Source organism: Nannobrachium achirus, assembly GCF_963921795.1.
Source record: "Nannobrachium achirus genome assembly, chromosome: 1".
Classification (NCBI taxonomy): Eukaryota; Metazoa; Chordata; class Actinopteri; order Myctophiformes; family Myctophidae; genus Nannobrachium; species Nannobrachium achirus.
In genome coordinates, this window is record NC_137810.1 from 10,057,281 (window position 1) to 10,084,780 (window position 27,500).

A 27,500-nucleotide genomic window follows, 5' to 3' on the forward strand; every position below is an offset into this window, starting at 1 on the left:
CACGGCGCGGTGGCAGGGGGCGGAGTCCTGCGGCGGGTGAAGAGAGACTGGGTGATCCCTCCCATCAACGTCCCCGAGAACTCCAGAGGACAGTTCCCTGAGGAGCTGGTCCGGGTACGAGACCTCACACACCACTGAACTGAACCACTGGTTCAGACACACTCTCTCTGTCTCTCTGTGTCTCTCTGTGTCGCTCTCTCTCACACTCTCTCACTTTTCTTGTTGCTCACTGTGTCTTACTGTACTTACCGCAACATTCGCCTACCCTTAAAGGGCCACTTCACCTCTGGGACAACCCGATCTTATTTTATTGTTGTTTGGGACACGATCAACACAATCCTGAGTTCTTTTTTGTGTTCAATCTGTTTTTTGAGATATTTTAGTATTTCAGCATGTACTAGTGACGCATTTTGCATCATATGATGCAAAACGCATCACTGATGATGCAAAATGCATCACTAGTACATGCTGAAATACTAAAATATCTAAAAACACAGATTGAACACAAAAAAATAACTCAGGATTGTGTTGATCGTGTCCCAAACAAGAATAAAATAAGATAGGGTTGTCCCAGACGTGAAGTGGGCCGTTAATGTCATCAATATTAAGCCCATATCTAACAGGACTTCATATGGGAATGCCCATATATGGAGGAAGACAGCCCATATTTGTGTGGCTGGTTCAGACAGGGATCTCCATGTATGGGCATAAAAGGGATGTACTATATACAGTACATGGATCTCCATATGGGTAACTGGTCCGATATACATCACTGGCCAGATGGCCAAGGGCGAGGTCGCATGTCGCCCTGAGGCGTCTTACTAGTGTATTACCTACTTATTGTGAGTTGCTCTGGATAAGAGCGTCTGCTAAATGCCTATACTGTAAATTGTAAATTGTGTCCATGTCTCTCCTCAGATCCGTTCGGAGAGACTCTCTTGTTGCTCACTGTGTGTCCATGTGTGTCTCCTAAGATCCGTTCGGAGAGACCCTCTTGTTGCTCACTGTGTGTCCATGTGTCTCTCTTCAGATCTGTTCGGAGAGACCCTCTTGTTGTTCACTGTGTGTCCATGTGTCTCTCTTCAGATCTGTTCGGAGAGACCCTCTTGTTGCTCACTGTGTGTCCATGTGTCCTCTCAGTGGGATGAGACCCTCTTGTTGCTCACTGTGTGTCCATGTGTCTCTCCTCAGATCCGTTCGGAGAGACCCTCTTGTTGCTCACTGTGTGTCCATGTGTCTCTCCTCAGATCCGTTCAGAGAGACTCTCTTGTTGCTCACTGTGTGTCCATGTGTCTCTCCTCAGATCCGTTCGGAGAGACCCTCTTGTTGCTCACTGTGTGTCCATGTGTCTCTCCTCAGATCCGTTCAGAGAGACTCTCTTGTTGCTCACTGTGTGTCCATGTGTCTCTCCTCAGATCCGTTCGGAGAGACCCTCTTGTTGCTCACTGTGTGTCCATGTGTCTCTCCTCAGATCCGTTCAGAGAGACTCTCTTGTTGCTCACTGTGTGTCCATGTGTCTCTCCTCAGATCCGTTCGGAGAGACCCTCTTGTTGCTCACTGTGTGTCCATGTGTCTCTCCTCAGATCCGTTCTGACCGGGATAAGAACCGTCTGCTGCGCTACAGTGTGACGGGCCCCGGGGCCGACCAGCCCCCCACCGGCATCTTCATCATCAACCCCATCGATGGGCAGCTGTCCGTCACCAAGCCCTTGGACCGCGAGCACATCTCCAACTTCCATGTAAGGCTTCATGCACACACACACACACACACACACACACACACACACACACACACACACACACACACACTGATACAATGACACGCACGCACACGCATACACACACACACACACACACACACACACACACACACACACACACACACACACACACACACACACACACTTGAAAAGGTTGGGTTCGTCAGAGCCACATTGAACACATTTACAGCATGCTCTCCATAACATCCCTACCCAGAGTAACAGGAATGCCATTGAAGTGTGTGTGTGTGTGTGTGTGTGTGTGTGTGTGTGTGTGTGTGTGTGTGTGTGTGTGTGTGTGTGTGTGTGTGTGTGTGTGTGTGTGTGTGTGTGTGTGTGTGTGTGTGTGTGTGTTGTTTACGCAATGCGGATACGAGAGACGCAGACTTCAGAGCACGAAGTGTGACCTTTTAATCCTTGGAAACAAACACACACACACACACACACACACACACACACACACACACACACACACACACACACACACACACACACACACACACACACAGAGGGGGCTGGAAAATGTGATGTCACAACAGGGCGATTTGCATGCGAGTGTCTGATGAATATTCATGTGGGGATTGGTGTATACTCTGTGTGTGTGTGTGTGTGTGTGTGTGTGTGTGTGTGTGTGTGTGTGTGTGTGTGTGTGTGTGTGTGTGTGACAAACTAAAGATTAACTGAACTGTACGTGTGCGATTGCATGCATGTGTGTGTGTGTTTTCCTCACTCAGCAGTAAACAAACAACCATCAAGTTTAAGTGTATAGACTATAGAGGGTATAGGTACATTTCTAAAGTGACATTTTAAGGAGTTTTTAATACCTCTAAAATAACAAATTAAACATTGGCCAAACTGTTAAATATTAGAGGCAGACATTGTGAAAACAGCAGATCTACATGCTCACAAGGCGTGGTGTGCATGTAGATCTGCTGTTTTCACAACAGAACAGTGCTATACAAAATGTAATGCCTCAACTGTTAGTGCTTGTGTGTGTGACAAACTAAAGATTAACTGAACTGTATTCCTGTGTGTGTGTGTGTGTGTGTGTGTGTGTGTGTGTGTGTGTGTGTGTGTGTGTGTGTGTGTGTGTGTGTGTGTGTGTGTGTGTGTGTGTGCGTGCGTGCGTGCAGCTGCGTGCCCATGCCGTGGACCTCAATGGTAACCAGGTGGAGAACCCCATCGACATCGTGATCAACGTGATCGACATGAACGACAACCGCCCTGAGTTCACCCACCCTACCTTTAATGGTTCTGTACCCGAGGGTTCTAAACCTGGTAAATATGTTTACCCACCCTACCTTTAACTCTTTTACTGCTTCAAACGTTAACGCTCGTCCCAATTCGGCGGCGCAAAGCCAATACGAACGCTCGTTCTTTTACCTCGTTTGAGCACTGTAAGCTGATGAGGGGTCGCGCAGGTGTGTACAGTAAAAAAAACATCTCCCGTAATGCTGCTCTCAAATTTCCACCACACGTAAACATCAATGGAGTCCCAAATCACTTCCTGGCTGTATTTTGTGGACCTGATCTAGAAAATGCATTTCTACGCTCTGAACGACGGAAAGAGGGGAGGGCCATTTCACATTCATTCCTTGCATAAGGCTTCCCCCTGCCGTCGGTTTGGCTACAGTACAGATATATGTGTCCACTGAAAACGATTATGTTTGGAAATAATCCATAGATAATTTTCTATAGCATCGCAAAGGTAAGCTACTTTTTGATGGCACCAGCACAAATAAATAAATAATACATATGGCAGTAGAACTGTTAATGGTTCTGTAGCCGAGGGTTCTAAACCTGGTAAATATGTTCACCCACCCTACCTTTAATGAATCTGTACCCAAGGGCTCTAAACCTGGTAAATATATTATATAGCCACCCTACCTTTAATGGATCTGAGGGCACCACCCACCTTACAACCAGGCATACTTAATGAACTGGTGGGTGCGGCCACATAAAAACAAAAATGCAACTTTTCTGTACACTTTTCTTTTGAAAAAATCTTCTTCCTAGTATAATTAATCATAATACCTGATCATCATGTTTTAGGGTAGAGGAAAAGATCATGGATCTGCATCTTTAAAACGACCCTAAGAGGTGCAATGGAATGTTGGTAGTCATGGCTGCCAGATCCCACCTGATGCCGTGTGGGAGTTCCAACGACCGCTCCAGTCCGTACTGAATAACCGCTAGCTTACATAAAGTGTTCAGACTAGGACTTAAGTCTAATATGTACAGGTCATCAGGTATGTTCCATCCTCCATAGAGGACGATGCGATCGCCCACCTTGCAAAAGGTGATACCAAGCGTTGGCTCGGGTCCTTTCCCCCTGGGTTCAACCTTCTTCCAGGAGAAGGTCTCCTGATTGCATTTCCACACGCTGTTGAAGGGCCGGTCTTCGGGGTTGCAGCCACAGACGTGCATGTACAGCTCTCCGTAGTAGGCAAAGACTGAATGACCCCTGCGTCCTTCTGGCAGAAACTGTGCAGAAGGCGTGTTCAGCCAGCAGTTGGTCTCCGTGTCAAACACTCTGGTGTTGTTGTAGTGATGCACTTCTCCGCTTCCCCGGCCCCCGAACACAAACATCTTTGTCCCGATGATGTGTGACATTCTGAAGCAGGTGGCAGAGTGCCTGTGATGTTTATTAAAGACCAGGACATATTGGCGGTGTCCAACTTGTACATGTCAGTAGAGTATCCGGTTCCTCCATAGACGTACATGAACCTCCCCGAGACGCAGGCAGAGTGGCACCACCTTCCCTCTGGAACTGTCCCAGAAACCCCAGGTTCCAACCATCTGCAGTTGTCCACATCAAATGCACAAAGCACATTGTAGAACTCCCTCGTCTCAAAGTTATACCCGCCCCAGACGTAAACGATATCGCCCACCAGCGCAGCTGTGTGGTGCTCACGCGAGGAGGGGATCTCAAGGTGACATTCTCCTCCTGTTGTCACCGGGGTCAGCTTCCTCCAGCGCAAAGACACTGTGTTAAAGACGTGGACACTAACCCGATACGTGTCGAAATAACAGGGCCCTCCGAAGGTGTACACCTCGTTCTCAACAGCTACGGAAGGATAACCATCTGGTAGGTCTTCTGGAATCAGATGTACCGTCCAGCAGAACATGTCTGATACCGTTAATCACATCACCGAATGTGTTAAGTCTGGCTTGACAATAGAGTACTAATGTGCGCGTCACCGCTCATATTGGTTCAGTGGCACAAGCGTCACAGGTTGGCCAATCCACAAAGCCGATCAGTTGGGTTGGCCAATCACACACGCACACATAGAAACGTGGGTGAATTAAAGGTAGGGTAAGTGATTTCATTTATTTAAACAATAACAAAATGGGTTCTGATAGTACTGGGGGCGGCTGTAGCTCAGGAGGTAGAGTGGGCCAATGATCCGTGGGTCGGAGGTTCAAATCCCAGCTCCTCCTGTCAACATGTCGAAGTGTCCTTGGGCAAGACACTGAACCCCACGTTGCCTCCAATGAGTTGGTTGGTGCAAGCTTGCCACCATTGGTGTGTGAATGTGGGAAGTGAGGACGCTGGCGTCGAATGTTCGCCGCTTCACTTCCCAATGTATGAATGAATGAACCATTGTAAAGCGCTTTGAGCACTTGGAAAAGCAATTCATTAAATGCAATTCATTATTACTAGTTACTATAGAGTGTTTGGTCCATATTTAGACTTCAGCCTTATCTCCTGTGAGGAGAAAAAAAGCTATTTCAAAACTGTTGGGTGACAGTTTTTCCTCCAATCAGGATAGAGTGGGGCCTTCCTCCAATCATGGTCGAGTGGGGGAAGGCCTTACGCGCTCCAAGACTTGTCCACCCAGCCTGTCACCTACCGGTACATGAAAACTGAAACTGAAAGTTAAATCACGTACCCTACCTTTAAAGACCTGCTGTGATGTCATTTCCTCCCAGGCTCCTTTGTAATGACCGTGACGGCGGTGGATAAGGACGACCCTAAGACGGCCAATGGGATGCTCCGATACAAGATCCAGTCGCAGAACCCGGAGAGCCCCGCCTCCAACATGTTCACCATAAACAACAAGACCGGTGACATCATCACCGTGGCCGCGGGCCTCGACCGAGAGGTGTGTGTGTGTGTGTGTGTGTGTGTGTGTGTGTGTGTGTGTGTGTGTGTGTGTGTGTGTGTGTGTGTGTGTGTGTGTGTGTGTGTGTGTGTGTGTGTCCCCTGAATTTCTGATTACAATAATCAGTGAAATTGATTAAGTTGATGTTGATGCCTAATATTATGTGGGTCCATTATTTTCTCTGATATTGACCTCAGTCATCTAATATCAACAGGTAATAATTGAACACTGAATAAGAGCAATTTATGTGTTCCCGGATCGGTAAGTGTGCGCTCGTGTGGTGCCGGGGTGAACTCATGTAGCCTGGAACCAGACCAATCCGCCTGGGAAAAAAGAAAAACTTGCCCTTGGCGGATATGGGTCTGGCCCCGCCCAATTGTGAATTAATTTCCTCACCCCAAAGAGTGGGGTGACCAATCAGGGCCCAGCATTGGTCTGGTCTAACCAATTTTGTCAAGAGCCATTTGTTTTACCCACCCCTTGGAAATGAAAATTCTGCTCGCAGGTCCAGACTAATATCCGACACGCAGTGAGGAATAGTATGAGCAACGGCAGGCTAGAACTCATTCACCTTTGTTTAACCCGGTGTTGGGACAGCCAGCGCTTCTCTGGGTGTTTGCAGAAAGTGCCCCAGTAACACACTGACCATCCAGTATTGTTCTGGGTGTTTTAACAGAAAGTGCCCCAGTAACACACTGACCATCCAGTATTGTTCTGGGTGTTTTAACAGAAAGTGCCTCAGTGACAGTATGGGTGTTTTAACAGAAAGTGCCTCAGTGACAGCATGGGTGTTTTAACAGAAAGTGCCTCAGTGACAGTATGGGTGTTTTAACAGAAAGTGCCTCAGTGACTAGCCTCGCGTAGCCAGGCTTACTAATCTGCGAAGAGAAAAGCCTGGTTACGACCATAGGCTGAAAAGGCATGAAGCGGTGCTACTTCCGCCGGGAGAATTTCAGCGGAAGACTGCAACGCATGACGTAACTTCCGTTAACCGCGGCACTCCCGGTGTCTGCAGCTTCATGCCATTTACATCGCCTATTGTGGCCAGGGTGCTCAGTGACAGTATTGTTATGGGTGTCTTAACAGAAACTGCCTCAGTAACAGTATTGTTATGGGTGTTTTAACAGAAAGTCCCTCAGTAACAGTATTGTTTTGGGTGTTTTAACAGAAAGTGCCCCAGTACACCCTGATCATCCAGTATTTTTACGGGTGTTTTAACAGAAAGTGCCCCAGTACACCCTGATCATCCAGTATTGTTACAGGAGTTTTAACAGAAAGTGCCTCAGTAACAGTATTGTTCTGGGTGTTTTAACAGAAAGTGCCCCAGTACACCCTGATCATCCAGGCCACGGACATGGAGGGCAACCCCACGTACGGTCTGTCCAACACGGCCACCGCCGTCATCAAGATCACCGACGTCAACGACAACCCGCCCGAATTCACCACCGATGCAGTAGGTTAACACGCACGCACGCACGCACGCACGCACATACACACACACACACACACACACACACACACACACACACACACACACACACACACACACCTGCCACCATATATATATATTGTTTACCTCCTGTGTTCTGTCATAATACAGTAGCTCCCAGTGTTTCTCAAACATTTTCATGTCAAGGACCCCGTCATTTATAATGGCTGCCACTGACCCCCCCCCCCCCCCCCCCCCCCCCCCCCCAATACCAGATTTGTGTTGTTAAAATGTTTCCAAAAATATGCCAGGGGGGTCTGTGGCCAAATATATATAATTTTGAGGGTCCTTGACAGGAAAAACTTTGAGAACCACTTATGCAAAAACTTTTTTTTTTTTTTTTTTGGAAATCTGTTACAGGATTGACAGGACATTTGTACAATCTGCCTCAGGGCTTAATGTTTTCATCCTCCATGCCCAGTTTTTCGGCGAGGTGGAGGAGAACAAGGTGAACGTCATCGTCACCAACCTGACGGTGACGGACAAGGACCAGCCTCACACCTCGGCGTGGAACGCCAACTTCAGGATCATCTCGGGCGACCCCACCGGCCGCTTCGCCATCCCCACCGACCCCACCACCAACGAGGGCCTGGTCACCGTCGTCAAGGTAATGGACCGCAGGGCTGCTGGCAACGTCACCAACAGCAGTAGTGGAAGATGTGCTCACATTTATTTTTACTTAAAGGACGACTTTGCCACTTGTCAACCTATCTTCATATAATAGGTCCTCACTAATTCTACTCTGTCCAAGTCTCTTAGGAGAGCAGTGGGAAGTTCAGAAACCCATCATCTTGTGACATCATCGTTTGAAAAAAGATTTAAATTTGTATTATCTCGAGAACAATGACTTCCACTTTGCAACATTTTAGGAATAGAAAGCCTGCATTTTCTATTAGCTTGGATTCCTCATCGATGATGTCACAAGACGATGCGTTTCTGATGACCTGCCCACAGCCCTCCTCTGATACACAGACCAAGTAGAAAAAATATGCTAATTTATCATGAACATCAGTGAGGACCAATTATATGAATATTGGTTGAAAAATTGTGAATTCGTCCTTTAAGTAAAAGTATCAATACTGAAATATCTGTTACAAGTAAAAAAAGAAAAAAAAAAAAAAAGTACTTTAGTGAAAGTACAAAAGTATTGGTAACAAATTGTACTTAAAGTACCAAAAGTAGAAAGTAGTCATTGTGCAGAATGTCCCATTTCACAAGTTTTCAAATGTGTAAAAATCTTTTGAAAATGCAATATTCCCAACGTGTTAGGCAGCTTTTTGTGAGCTTATAGATCTGCTATTTTTGTTTTAATCAAAGCATACAAAAGGCATTAAGTGGTCAATGGGGATGTTTTGTGATGCAAATCTGAAAAGTAACTAGTGACTAAGTACAAAGTACAATATTTCCCTCTGAAGGGGAACCATTTCCCCCGGTGAGAAGAACATATTCACCGCGCAGCAACGCTGGAGAAATAGAACAGCGTCGTATCGGTGCGGCAGGCAAAGCGGCAGACCCACACGTGCGCGGGTCTGACGCCGCCGGTGTGGGTTAGTTCATTGAATATAACGGGGCCGTATGTTTTGACGTGCCGCTTCCGCGCTGCCTCCGCATCCGGTTTGTGTTTCCCTTTAGATGTAGTGAAGCAGATGTATAACATGGAAACACTCAAATAAACTAAAAGTAGACCTACGTTAAAGTTGAGAAAGTATTTGCACGAAAGAACAGAAAAATGTTGCTGCCTCATCGACCGACTTCTTGAAGTCCTCGACTTTTCTTTAAGTCCAAGATCACTCTGTCCTCCCTCTCATCCCAACTCCCTTTCTCAAACAAGATCATACTTTGATTTTGGGCCTCTTCTTTGCATCTTCATGGCTTCATGCTCTGATTTGACACAAAGAGAGAGAGAAGAAAGGAGATCAAACAGAGCTGGAGAAGAAAAGCAAAGGTTTGATCATTTGAGATTAAAGCGCTACTTGACATTATGTTAGCATCCGATGCGCTAACGCCGGAATCAAGTGGAAATAATTGGGGGGGCTGTGCCGGCAGGGCTCCCACATGATCACAGCGACTCCTTGATTCAATCGGGTCATCTTCATCTACCCAGGACTCTGAACTAGTGCTGTGATGGGACAGGCTTATATCGCTTTGCATCAGCGGGTTCATCGCCGTCATCACCGGTCCGCTGTTCGTTATGTGTTATGTCCCTCATGTATTGTGTGTATGTATTCAGTTGAACGTTATCTGTAGATGTCGAGTACTCAGTGGTTGAAAATAGCAGACCTACAGGCTCACAATACGTCACATCGCGACACATTGTGAGCTTGTAGATCGGCGTTGTTATAATAATCAGTCTACAAAGTTACTAGTATTGAGTTTTCTAATAATTGTAGCAGAGTAAAAGTACAATATTTGCCTCTTAGACGTAGTGGAGTAGAAGAAATACTAAAGTAAAGTACAAATACCTCACAATTGCACGTTATTTAGTACGGTACTTAAATATATTGAGTTACTTTCCACCACTGCAAGTACTCAGGCAGTACACAATGAATACTAATAAGTGGATAAAGCAAACCGAAATCTCCCCAGTATGTCTTTTTAAATTGGAGCGTCCTTCCTCCTTGTGTGCAAAGTCTCTTTAATGAGCGACTTAAAAGTTTGACTCCAGAAGCCATTGACCGGAGTAGGCTACGAGCGACAGCTAACGATGTTAGCCAAAAAAAGAAAACAATGCTTATTGTGTTAATGTGATGAGATTACATTCCGGATCACACATCATTGTGCACTCCTGTAACTTTCACTGGCAGAGAGAGAGAGAGCGAGAGAGAGAGAGAGAGAGAGAGAGAGAGAGAGAGAGAGAGAGAGAGTAAAGTAACTGCTCAGAATAGGAGTTCAAGTCAACAACACAACAACAACAATTAGCCAAGTTTGGAGAAAGGAAGGTGCGAAGGGAAAGTGATCTTTGTCGCAGCAGTTTTTTTATTGAATAGGTTCTTGATCTACTTATGTTTTTTTTTTGGATTTCTTAGCACTTTATGTATTAATGTTGGTGTATTGATGTATTATTATGCCCTATTCACGGCCCGCCCACTCAGCAAATTTCTCAGCAACTTACTGGTGCTGACGTCAGTTTTGAAGGGGAAACTAACACAGAAATCACTGGACTTAAAGCCAGCAAATCATTATTTCGAACGGTAAGGTAAATTATAATGCTTTGTGCCTTTTACTGTCTATACTTTAATATTCGGAAATTGCATTAAATTTGCATTTCTGTGTTAACTCTATGGGCTTTTATCAGGGTTTTACCCTTCAAAACGTGACTTCAGCACCAGGAAGTTGCTGAGTGGTCAGGCCGTGAATAGGGCTAATTACCAACCATGTGCTGTCCTTACTTATTGTAAGTAGTGCTGGATTAAGAGCGTCTGCTAAAGGTAAAATCTCGATTTTTCTACGTTTCATTAGTTCGACTAAGGGTTAGGGTTAGGTTTTAGGGATAGGTTTAGTCATAGTTTTACTGAGGTTTGGGTTAGGTTTCGGCATAGTAGCATTCACCAGGTTAGCATTCACCAGCGTCAAACAACTGGGACGCCGAACAAATGTTACGTCACAACATCGACCCTGCTAAATGCCTAAATTGTAATTGTAAATTGTACATCCCCTCACTTTCCTCCACCCCCCTTCCCCGCCCACAGCCCATCGACTTTGAGCCCAACCGCTCCTTCATGCTGACGGTGGTGACGGAGAACGAGGTGGCGCTGGCACGGGGCATCCACCTGCCCCGCCAGTCCACCTCCACCGTGTCGGTGCGGGTGCTGGACGTCAACGAGGCCCCCGAGTTCACCCAGAACCCCAAGTCCCTGAAGCTGGAGGAGGGTCTGTTCACCCACTCCCTGCTCACCGCCTTCACCGCACAGGACCCCGACCGATACATGAGGCAGACCATACGGTAAGAACCCTGACCGATACATGAGGCAGACCATACGGTAAGGACCCTGACCGATACATGAGGCAGACCATACGGTAAGGACCCCGACCGATACATGAGGCAGACCATACGGTAAGGACCCGACCGATACATGAGGCAGACCATACGGTAAGGACCCTGACCGATACATGAGGCAGACCATACGGTAAGGACCCTGACCGATACATGAGGCAGACCATACGGTAAGGACCCTGACCGATACATGAGGCAGACCATACGGTAAGGACCCCGACCGATACATGAGGCAGACCATACGGTAAGGACCCGACCGATACATGAGGCAGACCATACGGTAAGGACCCTGACCGATACATGAGGCAGACCATACGGTAAGGACCCCGACCGATACATGAGGCAGACTATACGGTAAGGCCCCGACCGATACATGAGGCAGACTATACGGTAAGGCCCCGACCGATACATGAGGCAGACCATACGGTAAGGACCCTGACCGATACATGAGGCAGACCATACGGTAAGGACCCTGACCGATACATGAGGCAGATCATACGGTAAGGACCACGACCGATACATGAGACAGACCATACGGTAAGAACCCCGACCGATACATGAGGCAGACCATACGGTAAGGACCACGACCGATACATGACCATATGGTAAGGACCCTGACCGATACATGAGACAGACCATACGGTAAGAACCCTGACCGATACATGAGGCAGACCATGCGGTAAGGACAGACCATACGGTAAGGAGAGACCACACGGTAAGGACAGACCATACAGTAAGGACAGACCATACGGTAAGGACAGACCACACGGTAAGGAGAGACCACACGGTAAGGACAGACCATACGTTAAGGACCCCGACCGATACATGAGGCAGAGCCAGACCCCTAGAGAGAGAGAGTTATGACACTTACATCGACTCCCGTCTTTTTCCCCCTTTTAATAATGTGTGTGTGCGTGTGTGTATAGACCCCAACCCATACATGAGGCAGACCATTTTATCCTGTTGACCCCCCTAGAACCACCCTGGAGACCATGACCCCCAACCTTGATGTAAATTGTCAAGACCAAATGCCTCCGACCAAATGCCTCTGACCAAATGCCTCCGTACATCAGTGTGTACCACTGATGTACGGAGGGATTTGGTCTTATTTGTCCATCGTTCCGTCCTCATTTGGCCACACTCAGCACCGTGTCACTGTTATGTCCTTATTTGGCCACACTCAGCACTGTGCCACTGCTCCCAATTTAATGTAATTAACATATAGGATGATGGCTGTTTGCTGGTGGTGTGGAGGAGAGGGACTCCATATCCGGGCATCGTGCCCATGTTTGGTATGATGCACCCCAGCTGGATGTTTCTCGGTTCTCCACTGCTCTGTACACAGTCTTTATATCCGTTTGATCTCCCTCCACTGTACATAGTCTTTACATCTGTTTGATCTTTGCCGTACGTGTCAAGTGTTGGCCCGCTAACAAGCTGGGCATCTTGAACCCGCGCGTTGACATAAAGACGTTGGCTTCTGGAGATTTGCACCACTCCGCAGAGAAAACAAATTGGGCAACGGCGCCAATGTCATTGTCTTTGATCTGTATAGCTGTCCAATTATAATTCACACATCCAACTTCCTTTGTAGTTTTTGATTGATGTTTGTATTGACATAAAAGGAATGCATAATGCATGGCCCATGGATTTGTACATGAATCTGTCGAAAGGATAAGACGCGCAAAAACAAAGCCGGAGGCTTTTATTTCCATCGGTTGGTCCTTGGAGTGCAAACGTGTGTGCAAACTGACATGTGTTGTTTATAATCCATAATACATGCATTCATACAGTTTTAATGTAATATCAAGTGCAAAGGCAAAGAACAACATCACGTTGTGTTGTAAAAGGAACCTGTTTACAAATTGGTTAGTTGACATGCAACAACTTCCTTTTACAGTAGGCTACTCATGTTGTCCTGACAGTTGTACTTGTCTGGTACATTAAAATTGTATCAACGCATGAATTATTGATTCATATATTTTTCTGTATTATGTCTATGCTGCAGCATTTCTCTTTTGGGTCTGCAGGCTAAATATTTTGGCAAAACTTTAGTAAAAGGAGCGTTCTAACATCGTAGGACTGGCATGGAATCTGAAACATACGTATGTTGATTTCTTTAAAAAATGAACACAGGCTTTGTTTAGGGAAGTCCTTCAAATTGGGACGACGATTGGTTTTCAAAGTGGTTGGCGTAGGTTTATTTTAAGTTCCATTGAACTATCCTCACTAGAAGATAGAATCCAGCATGTCAGGCATTTTCAACCTTTCCTTGAGCACTGAACTCCTTTTTTCATTTAATTTCAGTTTAAAAAAAAAGTAGGTGCTCTGTGACCTGCGGAATACCTCAGCGTGTTTCCTAGCACTCATCACACTCTCTGATTGGTTTGTCACGCAGGTACTCCAAGCTGTACGACCCGGCCAATTGGCTGGAGATCGACCCCGTGAACGGACGCATCTCCACCATAGCAACGCTGGACAGAGAGTCTCCCTACGTCAAGAACAACATGTACAACGTCACCTTCATGGCCTCCGACAACGGTAATACACAGGACCACACGTTGACGTCTAGCCATGAACCTGACATGAACACTCACGTGACTGCGTTCTCCGACAGTTCTTATCGAAGCCGTGCCACTCATACGCTGAGTGGGCACGAACCCATGACCCTGTGGTCCAAAGGCGAGAGCTCTACTGACTGAGCTACTATACCCAGACACAAAGAAAAGGGCTGATACAGTATGCGTTCAATGTCTGTGCTGACACACAATAAACCCAGACCTCCACTGAAAAGTTAATTACCACTTCAACCCTGTATATACTTTGTTTACCAGGGTCCCCAGGGCTCTATGCTAGGTCCTCTACTGATTCCTCTAACCCAAATCTCTTCAGCGAAAAGAGGCAATCAACTGGCTAGCTAGAGATTGTGGATCTGCTCATTTGGCAGAATGCTTTCCTTCCCAGAAATCCTTTTGCATTTGTTATATTGTTGATGATGTACTGACATATTATCTTGTTTATTATTGTGATGTTATCTGCTGATTGTAAGTCGCTTTGGATTAAAAGCGTCTGCTAAATGCCTAAACTGTAAACTGTAAACTGTAGGGTACGGCAGGGTTCATGTGGTCACGGACGGGGAGCTGCATGCCTTCGCTCTAGCAGACACACAAGCACAGAACAACACGTCTACTGTCTGCCTCAATCCATGCTCTCATCAAATGCCCTGTCAGGAATGTCATCTTCTGTCTCCCTGCGTTCCCTCGCACACAGCTCCTCCATTCATTCCGCAACGGAACAACGCTTCCTGTTTTTGTGCATCTCGGGTCGATCCGCTTGTCTCTCCCAATTTACCCCCCCACGGCCCCCCTGTTGCCCCCGGATTGCATCCTCCATTTTCTGCCCCACAAGAGAGAGAGAAGATTCTCTTGTCTTCCCCAAAGTGGAAAATAGTTTGAGATGGAATGTCAAGTCGACGGTGATGGCTCCGGACAGAACGCCTCAACACACACAGACGAGCGCGCACGCGCACACACACACACACACACACACACACACACACATACACACACACACACAAACACACACGCACGCGCATGTATGCACATGCACGCACACATGCACACACACCCCATCCCGCCAAACAGAAACACTGCTGTGCTCGTAACTTCCTCAATAACTGACAGGCTGATTCAGTGGGTGCTCTGTTGTCCCCATCTAGCACACACGCACGCATGCACGCACTCGCTCATGCACGCACGCACACGCACACACACACACACACACACACACACACACACACACACACACACACACAGAGACACAGGCAGGCAGGCAGGCAGGCAGGAGGGATGCTTCTATTAGGCATATCATCTGTAACTGTAATATATACCGGTAGCTATTTATAATGAACTTTACCATACTGTATTATGTTTATTTGCTTGATAATCACTGCCGCGAAGCGGCAGGTTTCCAACTTATGGATCTGCTATATCTTTTGCTATTTGGGAATTTGAATCCCGAAGAGCAGGCTAAGAGACATAAGAAGTTTCCACCCGACAGAGACGATATACCGGGTCATGTGTCAGTTACACTTCTGATGCAACTTCTGAACACGTTTGATTGACAGATGGAGTGCATATCTGCTGTGAGCTGTTTATTGAGATGACAGATAGAATCATAATAATAATACTAGAGGGCATTTACATAGCTCTCTTCAAGCTAAAAAAGTAGCTTTACAAAACAAAACAAGCAAAACATCTTTATTAAGACAAGTTTAAAAAGATAAAAGCTAAGCAAAAGAAAAAACAGCACGGTGAGTTGAGTTTTGAGGGCATCTTTTTACAACGCACGCAAGCAAGCAAGCAAGCACGCACGCACGCACGCACGCACGCACGCACGCACGCACACACACACACACACACACACACACACACACACACACACACACACTGTGTATACTGTATTTTACATTGCCTCTCTGAGGGATTGCACTGAGAAATGCAATACACCGTTGCTGCTCAAATGTAGGCAAAACACCCAGACGTCTGGGTGTATCTATGGAACACAACCTTAATTAGTATAATTAGACACACCTGCAGTACTGTATGTCTGCACGGCTGCTGTGAGAAAGGCCTATTGTTTGAGCAGTGCCATATTGTGTGTGCATCGAACTTACTGTGACTTCCAAAGTTTGAGCATTGGATTACTGGACTGGTCAATAACAATTTAGAATGTAAGGCACAGCCACACATCATGCTTCAGAAGTGTCAACATACAGTTTACAGTTTAGGCATTTAGCAGACGCTTTTAATCCAAAGTGACTTACAGTAACTGTAAGCAGGTAATACACATCACTATAATAAGCAAGATAATATGTCAGTACATTAACAATAACATAGGTAGACCACGCACCTAATCAGTAAAAAACGTCTAAAACCTAAAAAGCTAGCTTCATGTATGGTCATTGAGGGAATGGGAGTGTTACACTAGTGCTATGGGTTTAGGTGGAGTCTGAAGAGGTGAGTTTTCAGTCCACGGTGGAAGCTAGGGAGTGAGTCTGTAGTTCTAAGTGTGACAGAGAGTTAATTCCACAGTTTGGGGGCCAGGAGGGCAAATTAGGACGAGTGGATTTTTGTCCTGGAGCGAGGGTTCTGTCAGCATCCCTGTGTTGGCTGATCTGAGTGCACGGGTGGGGTTGTAGGGGACGGGGTTGATCAGGTTTTGGAGGTATGTAGGAGCCATACCTTTGGCTGCTTTGAAGGTCAGCATCAGTGTTTTGTATTCAGTGCAGGCCACAACCGGGAGCCAGTGGAGGGAGCGGAGAATGGCGGAGACATGTGAGAATTTTGTCTGGTTGAAGACCTCACATTCACTTCCCTTCTACGGGAGCAAGGGGTGGAGTATCCAGTTAGTTTCCAGTTAGTGTGCTTTCAACATGTCTTAAGCCTGGAGTTTAACACTGGTGAACTCTGATAGAGCGTCAACCAATAGGAAAGAAGCGATGTGGTTGACCCCACATGGCAGCCATTTTTATTTCAGTGAAACAACCACTCCAACCAAGTTAAATAATCTACAACTAAGGCTGCTAACACAAGACAACATGGGTGGTTGACGAGTTTGACGCCTCGTGTGGTACAGGCTTCAGCGCTTCTGAGTGACAGCTGTCACCAAGTGTCAACGTGTGTGTGTCTCTGCTGTCAAGGTGAAGAAGCCAGTATAGTTTGTAGAGAGAAAGACTGTAGGAGAAGGAGCACTTTTTAAAACCAAAGATTTATAGCGGTAGATGGCAAATTCATAAATATTGAGCGACTACATGTGCTATTTGTCGGCCTAAAATCAAAGTTGTTTACAAACAAAGCGTGAGACACGAGCATACAGTGTGAGTATTTCCTCTTTCCCCGCCTATCAGGCTGTCTTCCTGGGTAGAGGAGCAGCTCAGCTGCTCAGAGACTTCTGTCACTGATTGTTAATGTATGTTGTTTGGTTGGTTGTATGTTGTAGATGGTCTGTCTGTCCATCTACCACTGCTAGTTTAACACTTTACCAGTCGCTACGAGCAGCACAGCAGTTTGTTTCTGTCATTTGTGAGTAGTGTTGAGTGATGATAGTTTACTGTCGGTTTATTTGTAACGTGTAGTCGCTTATTTGGGCTCGCTCCCTAATGTTTTAATTATTTTAAGGACCCCCAAATTACTATGTATTTGTCAGAGTCAGACCCCCCATCTGGAAATATTTCATGCTAGGGACGTCCACACAAGATTTGGGTATTTTATTTATTTATTTTGTAATAGTTACTTTCAAATAGTCTATCGTATATTATCCACAAGTTTCCGCGGGAGTTTACTGGAGACTATCAGGACCAAACTTCCGGGTTTAACAGCAGACATACAAGCTCACGTCGTGTCGCAGATGCAACCCGTTGTGAGCTTGTAAATCGGCGGCGGAACCTCGGTGCAGACGTTTGCGCAATGCACTATGGGGCGTAGGAAACTCGTGGATAGGTTTAGAGTGCTCATGTGGCCTAATAGTCGCTTATTTTGGGCTTGTTTTCATAGACCTGGGTGCTTATTTGCTTATCTGGCAACACTGCACACTGACACAGCAGGCAGGAGAAATGCAGCCAGGCACTCAAACCTGGTCCTCTGGCATGCAGGCTTGTAAACTATTCATTCATTTGAGGCATCATGCCGTGTAACTGCTGAGTCTTCATGAATTCAACATGTACAAGTTGATAGTTAAAGAAAGTTGGATACGAAAAGGTCACAATATGTCTGTACGCAGCAGGGCAGCACCCGTGGAAAGCAAAGTAACTGCTGCGAAATGACACCAGCGAGCTTTAGGATTAATGAGCACAAACAAACTGCCTTTGCAAGACGGTGTAACTAAGAGATTCGCTGGGAGATATAAATTATATTGTTAGTTTTAGTTTGTTAGAGAAGATCTCTTGGTACAAACTTTGCTGCCAGAACCGTTTACAATTAGCATCTAGAGGGATAAGAAAGGAGTGTCTAAATGCTTTTGTTACTTCTCGTCATGCAGCCTAAGACACCATTCAACCACATATTACGCTAGTTGAAAAATGTGTTAATAACTTTGGCTTAGATTCAAGTACTATAGGTTGGGTTCTTGATTTCATGGCGAATGATATATTGTCTGGTGAACTACCATCACCCACCATTGGCCACCAACCCATAGAAAATATATTTACAAGCTCTCAATGCGTGTGTGATGTAGCTGGTAGATTTGCGATAGGCTATTTGCGGTTATTATTTTAAGATTAGAGCCTTTGAAGTGGTAAAACTATGATCAGAAGCATTTTCCATTACATCTTAATGGTCTCGGGAGACTTTAAGCCTATTTTTTATATATTTTTATATAAATATTTTAACAGTCATTTACTTCTATAGTTGTGCCGGGGTGTTTCCTTGCAGAAAGACACATCCCTCTGGCTGTATTTTGGTTTTGTTCCACTGTTTATGTTGACATTCATCCCTTGGAGGGACGTTTTTGTCAGGGGGAGCTGGCCAGACCTCTTAATTGCTCCCTTTGAACTTCAAAGAGGTTGTGCACTGAGGTAATTGACTGGGCCATAAAAGTGTCAAGTGCTCGTTAGTGATCTCTCTTATCAATGAAAGCATCAAAGACCTGTTTGATGCCTTTCATAGAGGGGAGGGGGGAATGTGTTTGTATACACACAGAACTTTCCTAGTTCCCCTTTAATGCCTCAGGCCTCAGTTGATTGTTTAGAACACAGCGCTAGTGTGGGGGGGCTCCTTTTACCCTGGTAAACCGCCCCGTCATGTGAATTCACATTATCATGTGTCTTCTGCAGACCGGTCTGGATTCACGTCATCATGTCTGGCCCCAAGCACTCAGCGCACATCAGCCTTTTCAGATATTTTATGTTTTCTTTAATCTTTGTCCAGGGAACCCTCCAGCCAGTGGAGAGGGTGCAGACCCTGCAGATGTTAATACAATAATTGCACAGTCGTGGACAAAAGTATTTGCACCCTTGCATTTGTTTAAAACACACAAACACACAATCGTCTAGTTTGCGCACAGTGAAGGAACATCAAGGTCTCTGGAGATGGACTTGGAGCCTTCAGATTGTCCATGTTTGGCTGCAATCTGACCTCTGACCTTCTCTTTTTTGTTCTGTCCATGCTCAGTGTGTGACACAAAACAGCAGAATGAAGTTTTTACTCCATTTAAACTGGGTGGATTAGTGGGTACTAAAGATTAAAGTCAACTTGGACTCACCACAGGTGAGTTCCAGGTGAAAATAGCCTGCTAGCCTGAAATTGTGATTCTGTATTTATTCCAGTTTTATTCCTCTGCAAATCAAATAAGTATATAATGTTGATGCAAAATATCCTTTGCCAAGCTTCAGGAAGTCTTTATTTTTTTTCTGATTTACAAATACAACGGTGCCAAAACTTTTGTTCTCAGGTAACCCTCCAGCCAGTGGTACAGATGTTAATAAAATAATGTATTATTATGGTTATTATTCTCAGGGAACCCCCCGGCCAGTGGTACCGGCACCCTGCCAGATGTTAATAAAATACTGTATTATTATTGTTATTATTCTCAGGTAACACTCCAGCCAGCAAGAACCGTGGACTCTCTGCGTCCACGTCTGAGACGCGTCTTATGACGCGTCTGATGACGCGTCCGTGCTTAAATAGCGGTCAAGACGCAGCTTTGCGTCCAGGACGGAGCTCCCGCGGCTCAAGACGCGAAACCGCGGCTCAAGACGCGATTCGAGAAAAAAGACGGGGCTTTGCCACTACAATTGCGTATTTTCGCGTCTTTTCGCCAAAAGACGCGGCTTGGATCGCGTCTTTGAGCCCAAAGACGGAGCTGGGACACTACAATCGCGTCTTCCGTCTCATGACGCGTCCGTGCTTAAATAGTGGTCAAGACGCAGCTTTGCGTCCCTGCACGGAGCTTGCGTCTTCTAGACGGCTCAAGACGCGATTCGAGCCGAAAGACGGGGCTTGGACACTACAATCGCGTCTTTGATCCCAAAGACGTGGCTTGGAGGCTACCGCGTCTGGCTGGAACTCGGAGCGGAGTCAAGTTCATTGAAAATAACGGGGCCGTATGTTTTGACGCGGCGCCTCCGTGAGGCCGTTGTGGCTAGTGTGTGTTCCCCTTCAGACGTCTGCTGTCTGCTCTCCGTGGGAAAAAAAAAAAAAAAGGGTGTCTATTGTATGTATTTTTTGATGGAGAATTCAAATATGACCTTCTTTTTTGCATAGGACAACTCTAACCTGCATCAATTGGTATTTTATGATTGCCAATTGTACCCTATCCATCTAAAAAAACAAATTGGATCTCTATTGTATGTATTTTTTGATGGAAAATTCAAATATTACCTTCTTTTTTAGATAGGACAACTCTAACCTGCATCAATTGGTATTTTATAATTGCCAATAGTACCCTATCAATCTAAAAAAACAAATTGGATCTCTATTGTATGTATTTTTTGATGGAAAATTCAAATATTACCTTCTTTTTTAGATAGGACAACTCTAACCTGCATCAATTGGTGCATCAACCTTCTCTCTATCTATCTATCTATCTATCTATCTATCTATCTATCTATCTATTTATACTTCACCTTTAGTCAAGAAGAGAGTTCAGCCTCAGGAACTTGCACACCTGGAACTGTGTCATGACTGTGTCATGGAGCTAAGCAGAACTATGTGAAATACTCACAATGAGTCTGATGGACCAATCAGAGTGGTGGTGGGGGGAGGGATCAACAATAGACAGAAACTGGATAATGCTTTGTTAACTGTCCCACCTAAGTCCCTGCTAGTCTGAACAAATCACCTTCCCTCTCAGAACACTACTACTACTACTACTACTACTACTACTACTACTACTACTACTACTACTACTACTACATTTATATAAAGCTGCTCTTGCATTTGAATTCAAGTCTGACACAAGTTAAGGTTAACTTAGGTAGTAGTTCATTTTGCTGGCTTTTGTGTGTGCGTGTGTAGGCCCACAAATTATTATAATTGTCTGTCATTAAGTGACTCAAAGGGAGACGTCTAATGGGTGTTTATTATTTTAATATTAACTGTGGGAAGATTATATATATTTTATTTTGCACTTAAAGTGTTGTGATATTATTCCTGAAGGAAGAGGGGTATTTTCACAGCCCAGGCTTTGAACCTAAATGCTGTTTACATGCTCTATAAATATTTATTTCTATATAAAACTCAGTTGTGTGGAGTTATTGTGTGCCTTTTATTGTAGCTAAAGAGTCCATTTGTTCACTAGACATTAAGTCAAGGTTACTATTTTGAGTTGAAGCCAAGTGTTTTATTACTTTGTGGTTTAACATTATTTAAAAGGCAAATTCATTGTTATGGTTACTTTAGAAGACTGCTTTTGCATTCATGAGTTATAAAGAGAGCCAAGCTAATTCAAAGAGTTAAGTTAAAGGAACACAAAACGTGACTTAACTCACAGCTGCCATTGGACAGACAGTTATAACATACTCTTATCTTTCACAGAACAGACAATTATCATTTAGTTTATCTATTTGAGACATGTAGCTGCTCTAGGGGAAATAGAGCATTAATTTGGGATCAGCCTATTCAATTGATAATGACCAATGGGTGCCAGTTTCTAAGTAGTTAAGCATATTACCATAACAATATATGTGGCCTAGACATGGATATTGCCCACTCAACTCGTAATCTACAGAAATGTCCACCACATCACACAGTATAAAACCTAGTAGAGAAATCTGCCTTCTCCTGTATTGTATTAGTGACATTCATTAATAAATAGTAAAATAACAGGACAGAGCAGAACAGGCCTCTGCTGTGTCTTTATTATGGGTGCATTCCAATGCAAATGGATACTCTGGAACAATCTGAAACAATGTATCTTTCCTGTGGCTGTTATAATGAACACAAACAGATCAGAACGTAATTTAACATTAACCAGTTACATTTATCATACAACAATGTAAGGGATGGATTCCTTTCTATTGTGTGAGTTACTTAAATGCTGATCAATATGTGAATCTGGCTCTTATCAGGTGGGTGTTTTCTCTCCCTGGCCTGTGCTGTCCTCAGTTAAACCAAGACAGTGCTGTTGTCACCAATGTGGAAAAAGCTTCAGCTCAATTTATTATCTCAAAGTAGACCAGAAAATACACACAGGAGAGAAACCATACGGCTGTGTCCAATGTGGGGGAAAGTTCAGTTTAACTCAGTCGGTGCCATATTTAAAGTGGGATGACCTCTTATATTGCCGGTTCGCCAACAAAGGGTTAAAAAAATAGTGTGCACGCTGGTGCACACATTCGTGCACAGATCATGCACTATACATGTGCATGCTTTTCACAGCTTTCAAACAAAAAAATCCGCTTGGAAATCCGTTCAGGCGTTCAGGAGAAAGGAGCCCTTATGTTTTCTTCTAATGTAAACAAACATGGCTGCCATGTTTGAAAGATGGGGTTGGTATGGGGGTTAAACATGCAATTTCGCGATCGCGATCATGCCTAGTACACTGTTGGAGGTCCAAAAAAAATGTTTTCAAAAAAAAAAATTTCAATTTTTTTTTTTTTTTTTTTTAATTATTTTTTTAAAAAAGACGTTCAGAAGACGTCTGGCAGGGAGGTCCATAGTGAAAAAGACGTTTTAAAGACGTTTTTATCATAGAAACATATTTTTTGGCAGGGTATGAGTTAATGGCTGCTCCGAAAGTGCACCAGAGATTTCACACCGAAGAAAAGCCTTACTGCTGTGAACACTGTGGCAAACGTTTCACTGTAAAATCTAGCCTCGTACAACACAAGAAGATTCACACTGGAGAGAGACCTTACTGCTGTCACCAATGTGGGAAAAGGTTCACTCTGAAGACGGCTCTGAAAAGACACCTGAAAATCCACACTGGTGAGAAGCCATATACTGCTGTCTCCAGTGTGCGAAAATGTTCAGTGATATGCATCATCTTCGGTGTGAAATCTCTGGTGCACTTTCGGACTATCTTTTCACCACATTGGACACAGCCGTATGGTTTCTCTCCTGTGTGAATTCGTTCATGTATTTTGAGATAAGACAATCGAATAAAGCTTTTCCCACACTGGTCACAGCAATAGGGCTTCTCTCTAGTGTGAATTCTCTGGTGTTCTTTTAAAATCCCCTTTTGAACAAATCTTTTCCCACACTGGTCACAACAATAAGGTTTCTCTCCAGTATGTGAACGCTTGTGATCTTTTAGCAAAATACTTCCCACAATGTTCACAGCTGAATGGCTTCTCTCCTGTGTGTATTTTCTGGTCTACTTTGAGATAATAAATTGAGCTGAAGCTTTTTCCACATTGGTGACAACAGCACTGTCTTGGTTTAACTGAGGACAGCACAGGCCAGGGAGAGAAAACACCCACCTGATAAGAGCCAGATTCACATATTGATCAGCATTTAAGTAACTCACACAATAGAAAGGAATCCATCCCTTACATTGTTGTATGATAAATGTAACTGGTTAATGTTAAATTATGTTCTGATCTGTTTGTGTTCATTATAACAGCCACAGGAAAGATACATTGTTTCAGATTGTTCCAGAGTATCCATTTGCATTGGAATGCACCCATAATAAAGACACAGCAGAGGCCTGTTCTGCTCTGTCCTGTTATTTTACTATTTATTAATGAATGTCACTAATACAATACAGGAGAAGGCAGATTTCTCTACTAGGTTTTATACTGTGTGATGTGGTGGACATTTCTGTAGATTACGAGTTGAGTGGGCAATATCCATGTCTAGGCCACATATATTGTTATGGTAATATGCTTAACTACTTAGAAACTGGCACCCATTGGTCATTATCAATTGAATAGGCTGATCCCAAATTAATGCTCTATTTCCCCTAGAGCAGCTACATGTCTCAAATAGATAAACTAAATGATAATTGTCTGTTCTGTGAAAGATAAGAGTATGTTATAACTGTCTGTCCAATGGCAGCTGTGAGTTAAGTCACGTTTTGTGTTCCTTTAACTTAACTCTTTGAATTAGCTTGGCTCTCTTTATAACTCATGAATGCAAAAGCAGTCTTCTAAAGTAACCATAACAATGAATTTGCCTTTTAAATAATGTTAAACCACAAAGTAATAAAACACTTGGCTTCAACTCAAAATAGTAACCTTGACTTAATGTCTAGTGAACAAATGGACTCTTTAGCTACAATAAAAGGCACACAATAACTCCACACAACTGAGTTTTATATAGAAATAAATATTTATAGAGCATGTAAACAGCATTTAGGTTCAAAGCCTGGGCTGTGAAAATACCCCTCTTCCTTCAGGAATAATATCACAACACTTTAAGTGCAAAATAAAATATATATAATCTTCCCACAGTTAATATTAAAATAATAAACACCCATTAGACGTCTCCCTTTGAGTCACTTAATGACAGACAATTATAATAATTTGTGGGCCTACACACTCACACACAAAAGCCAGCAAAATGAACTACTACCTAAGTTAACCTTAACTTGTGTCAGACTTGAATTCAAATGCAAGAGCAGCTTTATATAAATGTAGTAGTAGTAGTAGTAGTAGTAGTAGTAGTAGTAGTAGTAGTAGTAGTAGTAGTGTTATGAGAGGGAAGGTGATTTGTTCAGACTAGCAGGGACTTAGGTGGGACAGTTAACAAAGCATTATCCAGTTTCTGTCTATTGTTGATCCCTCCCCCCACCACCACTCTGATTGGTCCATCAGACTCATTGTGAGTATTTCACATAGTTCTGCTTAGCTCCATGACACAGTCATGACACAGTTCCAGGTGTGCAAGTTCCTGAGGCTGAACTCTCTTCTTGACTAAAGGTGAAGTATAAATAGATAGATAGATAGATAGATAGATAGATAGATAGATAGATAGAGAGAAGGTTGATGCACCAATTGATGCAGGTTAGAGTTGTCCTATCTAAAAAAGAAGGTAATATTTGAATTTTCCATCAAAAAATACATACAATAGAGATCCAATTTGTTTTTTTAGATTGATAGGGTACTATTGGCAATTATAAAATACCAATTGATGCAGGTTAGAGTTGTCCTATCTAAAAAAGAAGGTAATATTTGAATTTTCCATCAAAAAATACATACAATAGAGATCCAATTTGTTTTTTTAGATGGATAGGGTACAATTGGCAATCATAAAATACCAATTGATGCAGGTTAGAGTTGTCCTATGCAAAAAAGAAGGTCATATTTGAATTCTCCATCAAAAAATACATACAATAGACACCCTTTTTTTTTTTTTTTTCCACGGAGAGCAGACAGCAGACGTCTGAAGGGGAACACACACTAGCCACAACGGCCTCACGGAGGCGCCGCGTCAAAACATACGGCCCCGTTATTTTCAATGAACTTGACTCCGCTCCGAGTTCCAGCCAGAGGCGGTAGCCTCCAAGCCACGTCTTTGGGATCAAAGACGCGATTGTAGTGTCCAAGCCCCGTCTTTCGGCTCGAATCGCGTCTTGAGCCGTCTAGAAGACGCAAGCTCCGTGCAGGGACGCAAAGCTGCGTCTTGACCACTATTTAAGCACGGACGCGTCATGAGACGGAAGACGCGATTGTAGTGTCCCAGCTCCGTCTTTGGGCTCAAAGACGCGATCCAAGCCGCGTCTTTTGGCGAAAAGACGCGAAAAGACGCGATTGTAGTGTCAAAGCCCCGTCCTTTGACTCGAATCGCGTCTTGAGCCGCGGTTTCACGTCTTGAGCCGCGGGAGCTCCGTCCTGGACGCAAAGCTGCGTCTTGACCGCTATTTAAGCACGGACGCGTCATCAGACGCGTCATAAGACGCGTCTCAGACGTGGACGCAGAGAGTCCACGGCTGTCTCTCACTCCAGCCAGTGGTACAGATGTTAATAAAATACTGTATTATTATTGTTATTATTCTCAGGTAACCCCCGGGCCAGTGGTACAGATGTTAATAAAATAATGTATTATTATTGTTATTATTCTCAGGTAACCCTCCAGCCAGTGGTACAGATGTTAATAAAATACTGTATTATTATTGTTATTATTCTCAGGTAACCCCCGGGCCAGTGGTACAGATGTTAATAAAATAATGTATTATTATTGTTATTATTCTCAGGTAACCCTCCAGCCAGTGGTACAGATGTTAATAAAATACTGTATTATTATTGTTATTATTCTCAGGTAACCCTCCAGCCAGTGGTACAGATGTTAATAAAATAATGTATTATTATGGTTAATATTCTCAGGTAACCCCCCGGCCAGTGGAACCGGCACCCTGCCAGATGTTAATAAAATACTGTATTATTATTGTTATTATTCTCAGGGAACCCCCCGGCCAGTGGGACAGATGTTAATAAAATAATGTATTATTATGGTTAATATTCTCAGGTAACCCCCCGGCCAGTGGTACGGGCACCCTGCAGATGTTCCTGCTGGACATCAACGACAACGCCCCCAGGGTCTTCCCCCAGGAGGTGGAGATCTGCGAGAAGCCCGACCCAAACGGCATCAACATCACAGCCACCGACGCCGACCTGGCGCCCAACGCCGGACCCTTCGCCTTCGAGTTGGCCAACAGACCCACCACCGTGAGGCGCAACTGGACGCTGACGCGACTCAGTGGTCAGTGAACACACTCTCACTCCCAAAACGTAGGGACGTTATGGGCCAAGTATGACGTGGCTTGGGTCCCCTTCACGTTATGTGACATTGTCCCGGTCACTTCCGCATTCCCTGGAATATTCCTGGAAACATTCTATATTTCTGCATTCCTGGAATGCAGAAGTGACGTTTCACCATGTTTTGTTCCAACAGTGTGAACAATTAGCAGTCTAGCCCCAGATGAACTAAGGGTTCTAGTGGGTTCATATGGCTTCAACATGTCTAGGATATAGCTGGGCCCAGACATTTATAGACATGTAACAACATTTTAAAATCAATTCTCTGTGAAACTGGTAGCCTATGTAAGAATTTTAAGATTGGTGTGATATGGCATATGTTCTAGTTTTTGTCAGGACTCTAGCAGCAGCATTCTGAATCAGTTGGAGTTGTCTAAGGGCTTTGCTTGCTTGAGAGTCCTGTGAGCAGACCGTTACAGTAATCCAGTCTACTTAGTTTACCCAAGACGTAAAAGGG

The 27,500-nt window shown here is 44.4% G+C and overlaps 1 protein-coding gene across 1 annotated transcript in view; it reads left to right on the plus strand.

The window, feature by feature from the left end:
* The window catches only part of LOC308297782 (cadherin-2-like), a gene marked incomplete at both ends in the record, with an annotated part of 63,243 nt that overhangs the window by 17,479 nt on the left and 18,264 nt on the right, over positions 1 to 27,500 (plus strand). Inside the window, 11 exon segments of the mRNA XM_080741349.1 lie at positions 1 to 114; positions 1,584 to 1,739; positions 2,894 to 3,038; positions 5,694 to 5,866; positions 6,489 to 6,500; positions 6,502 to 6,642; positions 7,182 to 7,319; positions 7,777 to 7,962; positions 11,045 to 11,298; positions 13,748 to 13,890; positions 26,754 to 26,987. The exon segment at positions 1 to 114 is cut by the window's left edge and continues 60 nt beyond it. Coding sequence (XP_080597475.1) covers positions 1 to 114; positions 1,584 to 1,739; positions 2,894 to 3,038; positions 5,694 to 5,866; positions 6,489 to 6,500; positions 6,502 to 6,642; positions 7,182 to 7,319; positions 7,777 to 7,962; positions 11,045 to 11,298; positions 13,748 to 13,890; positions 26,754 to 26,987 — 1,696 coding nt within the window.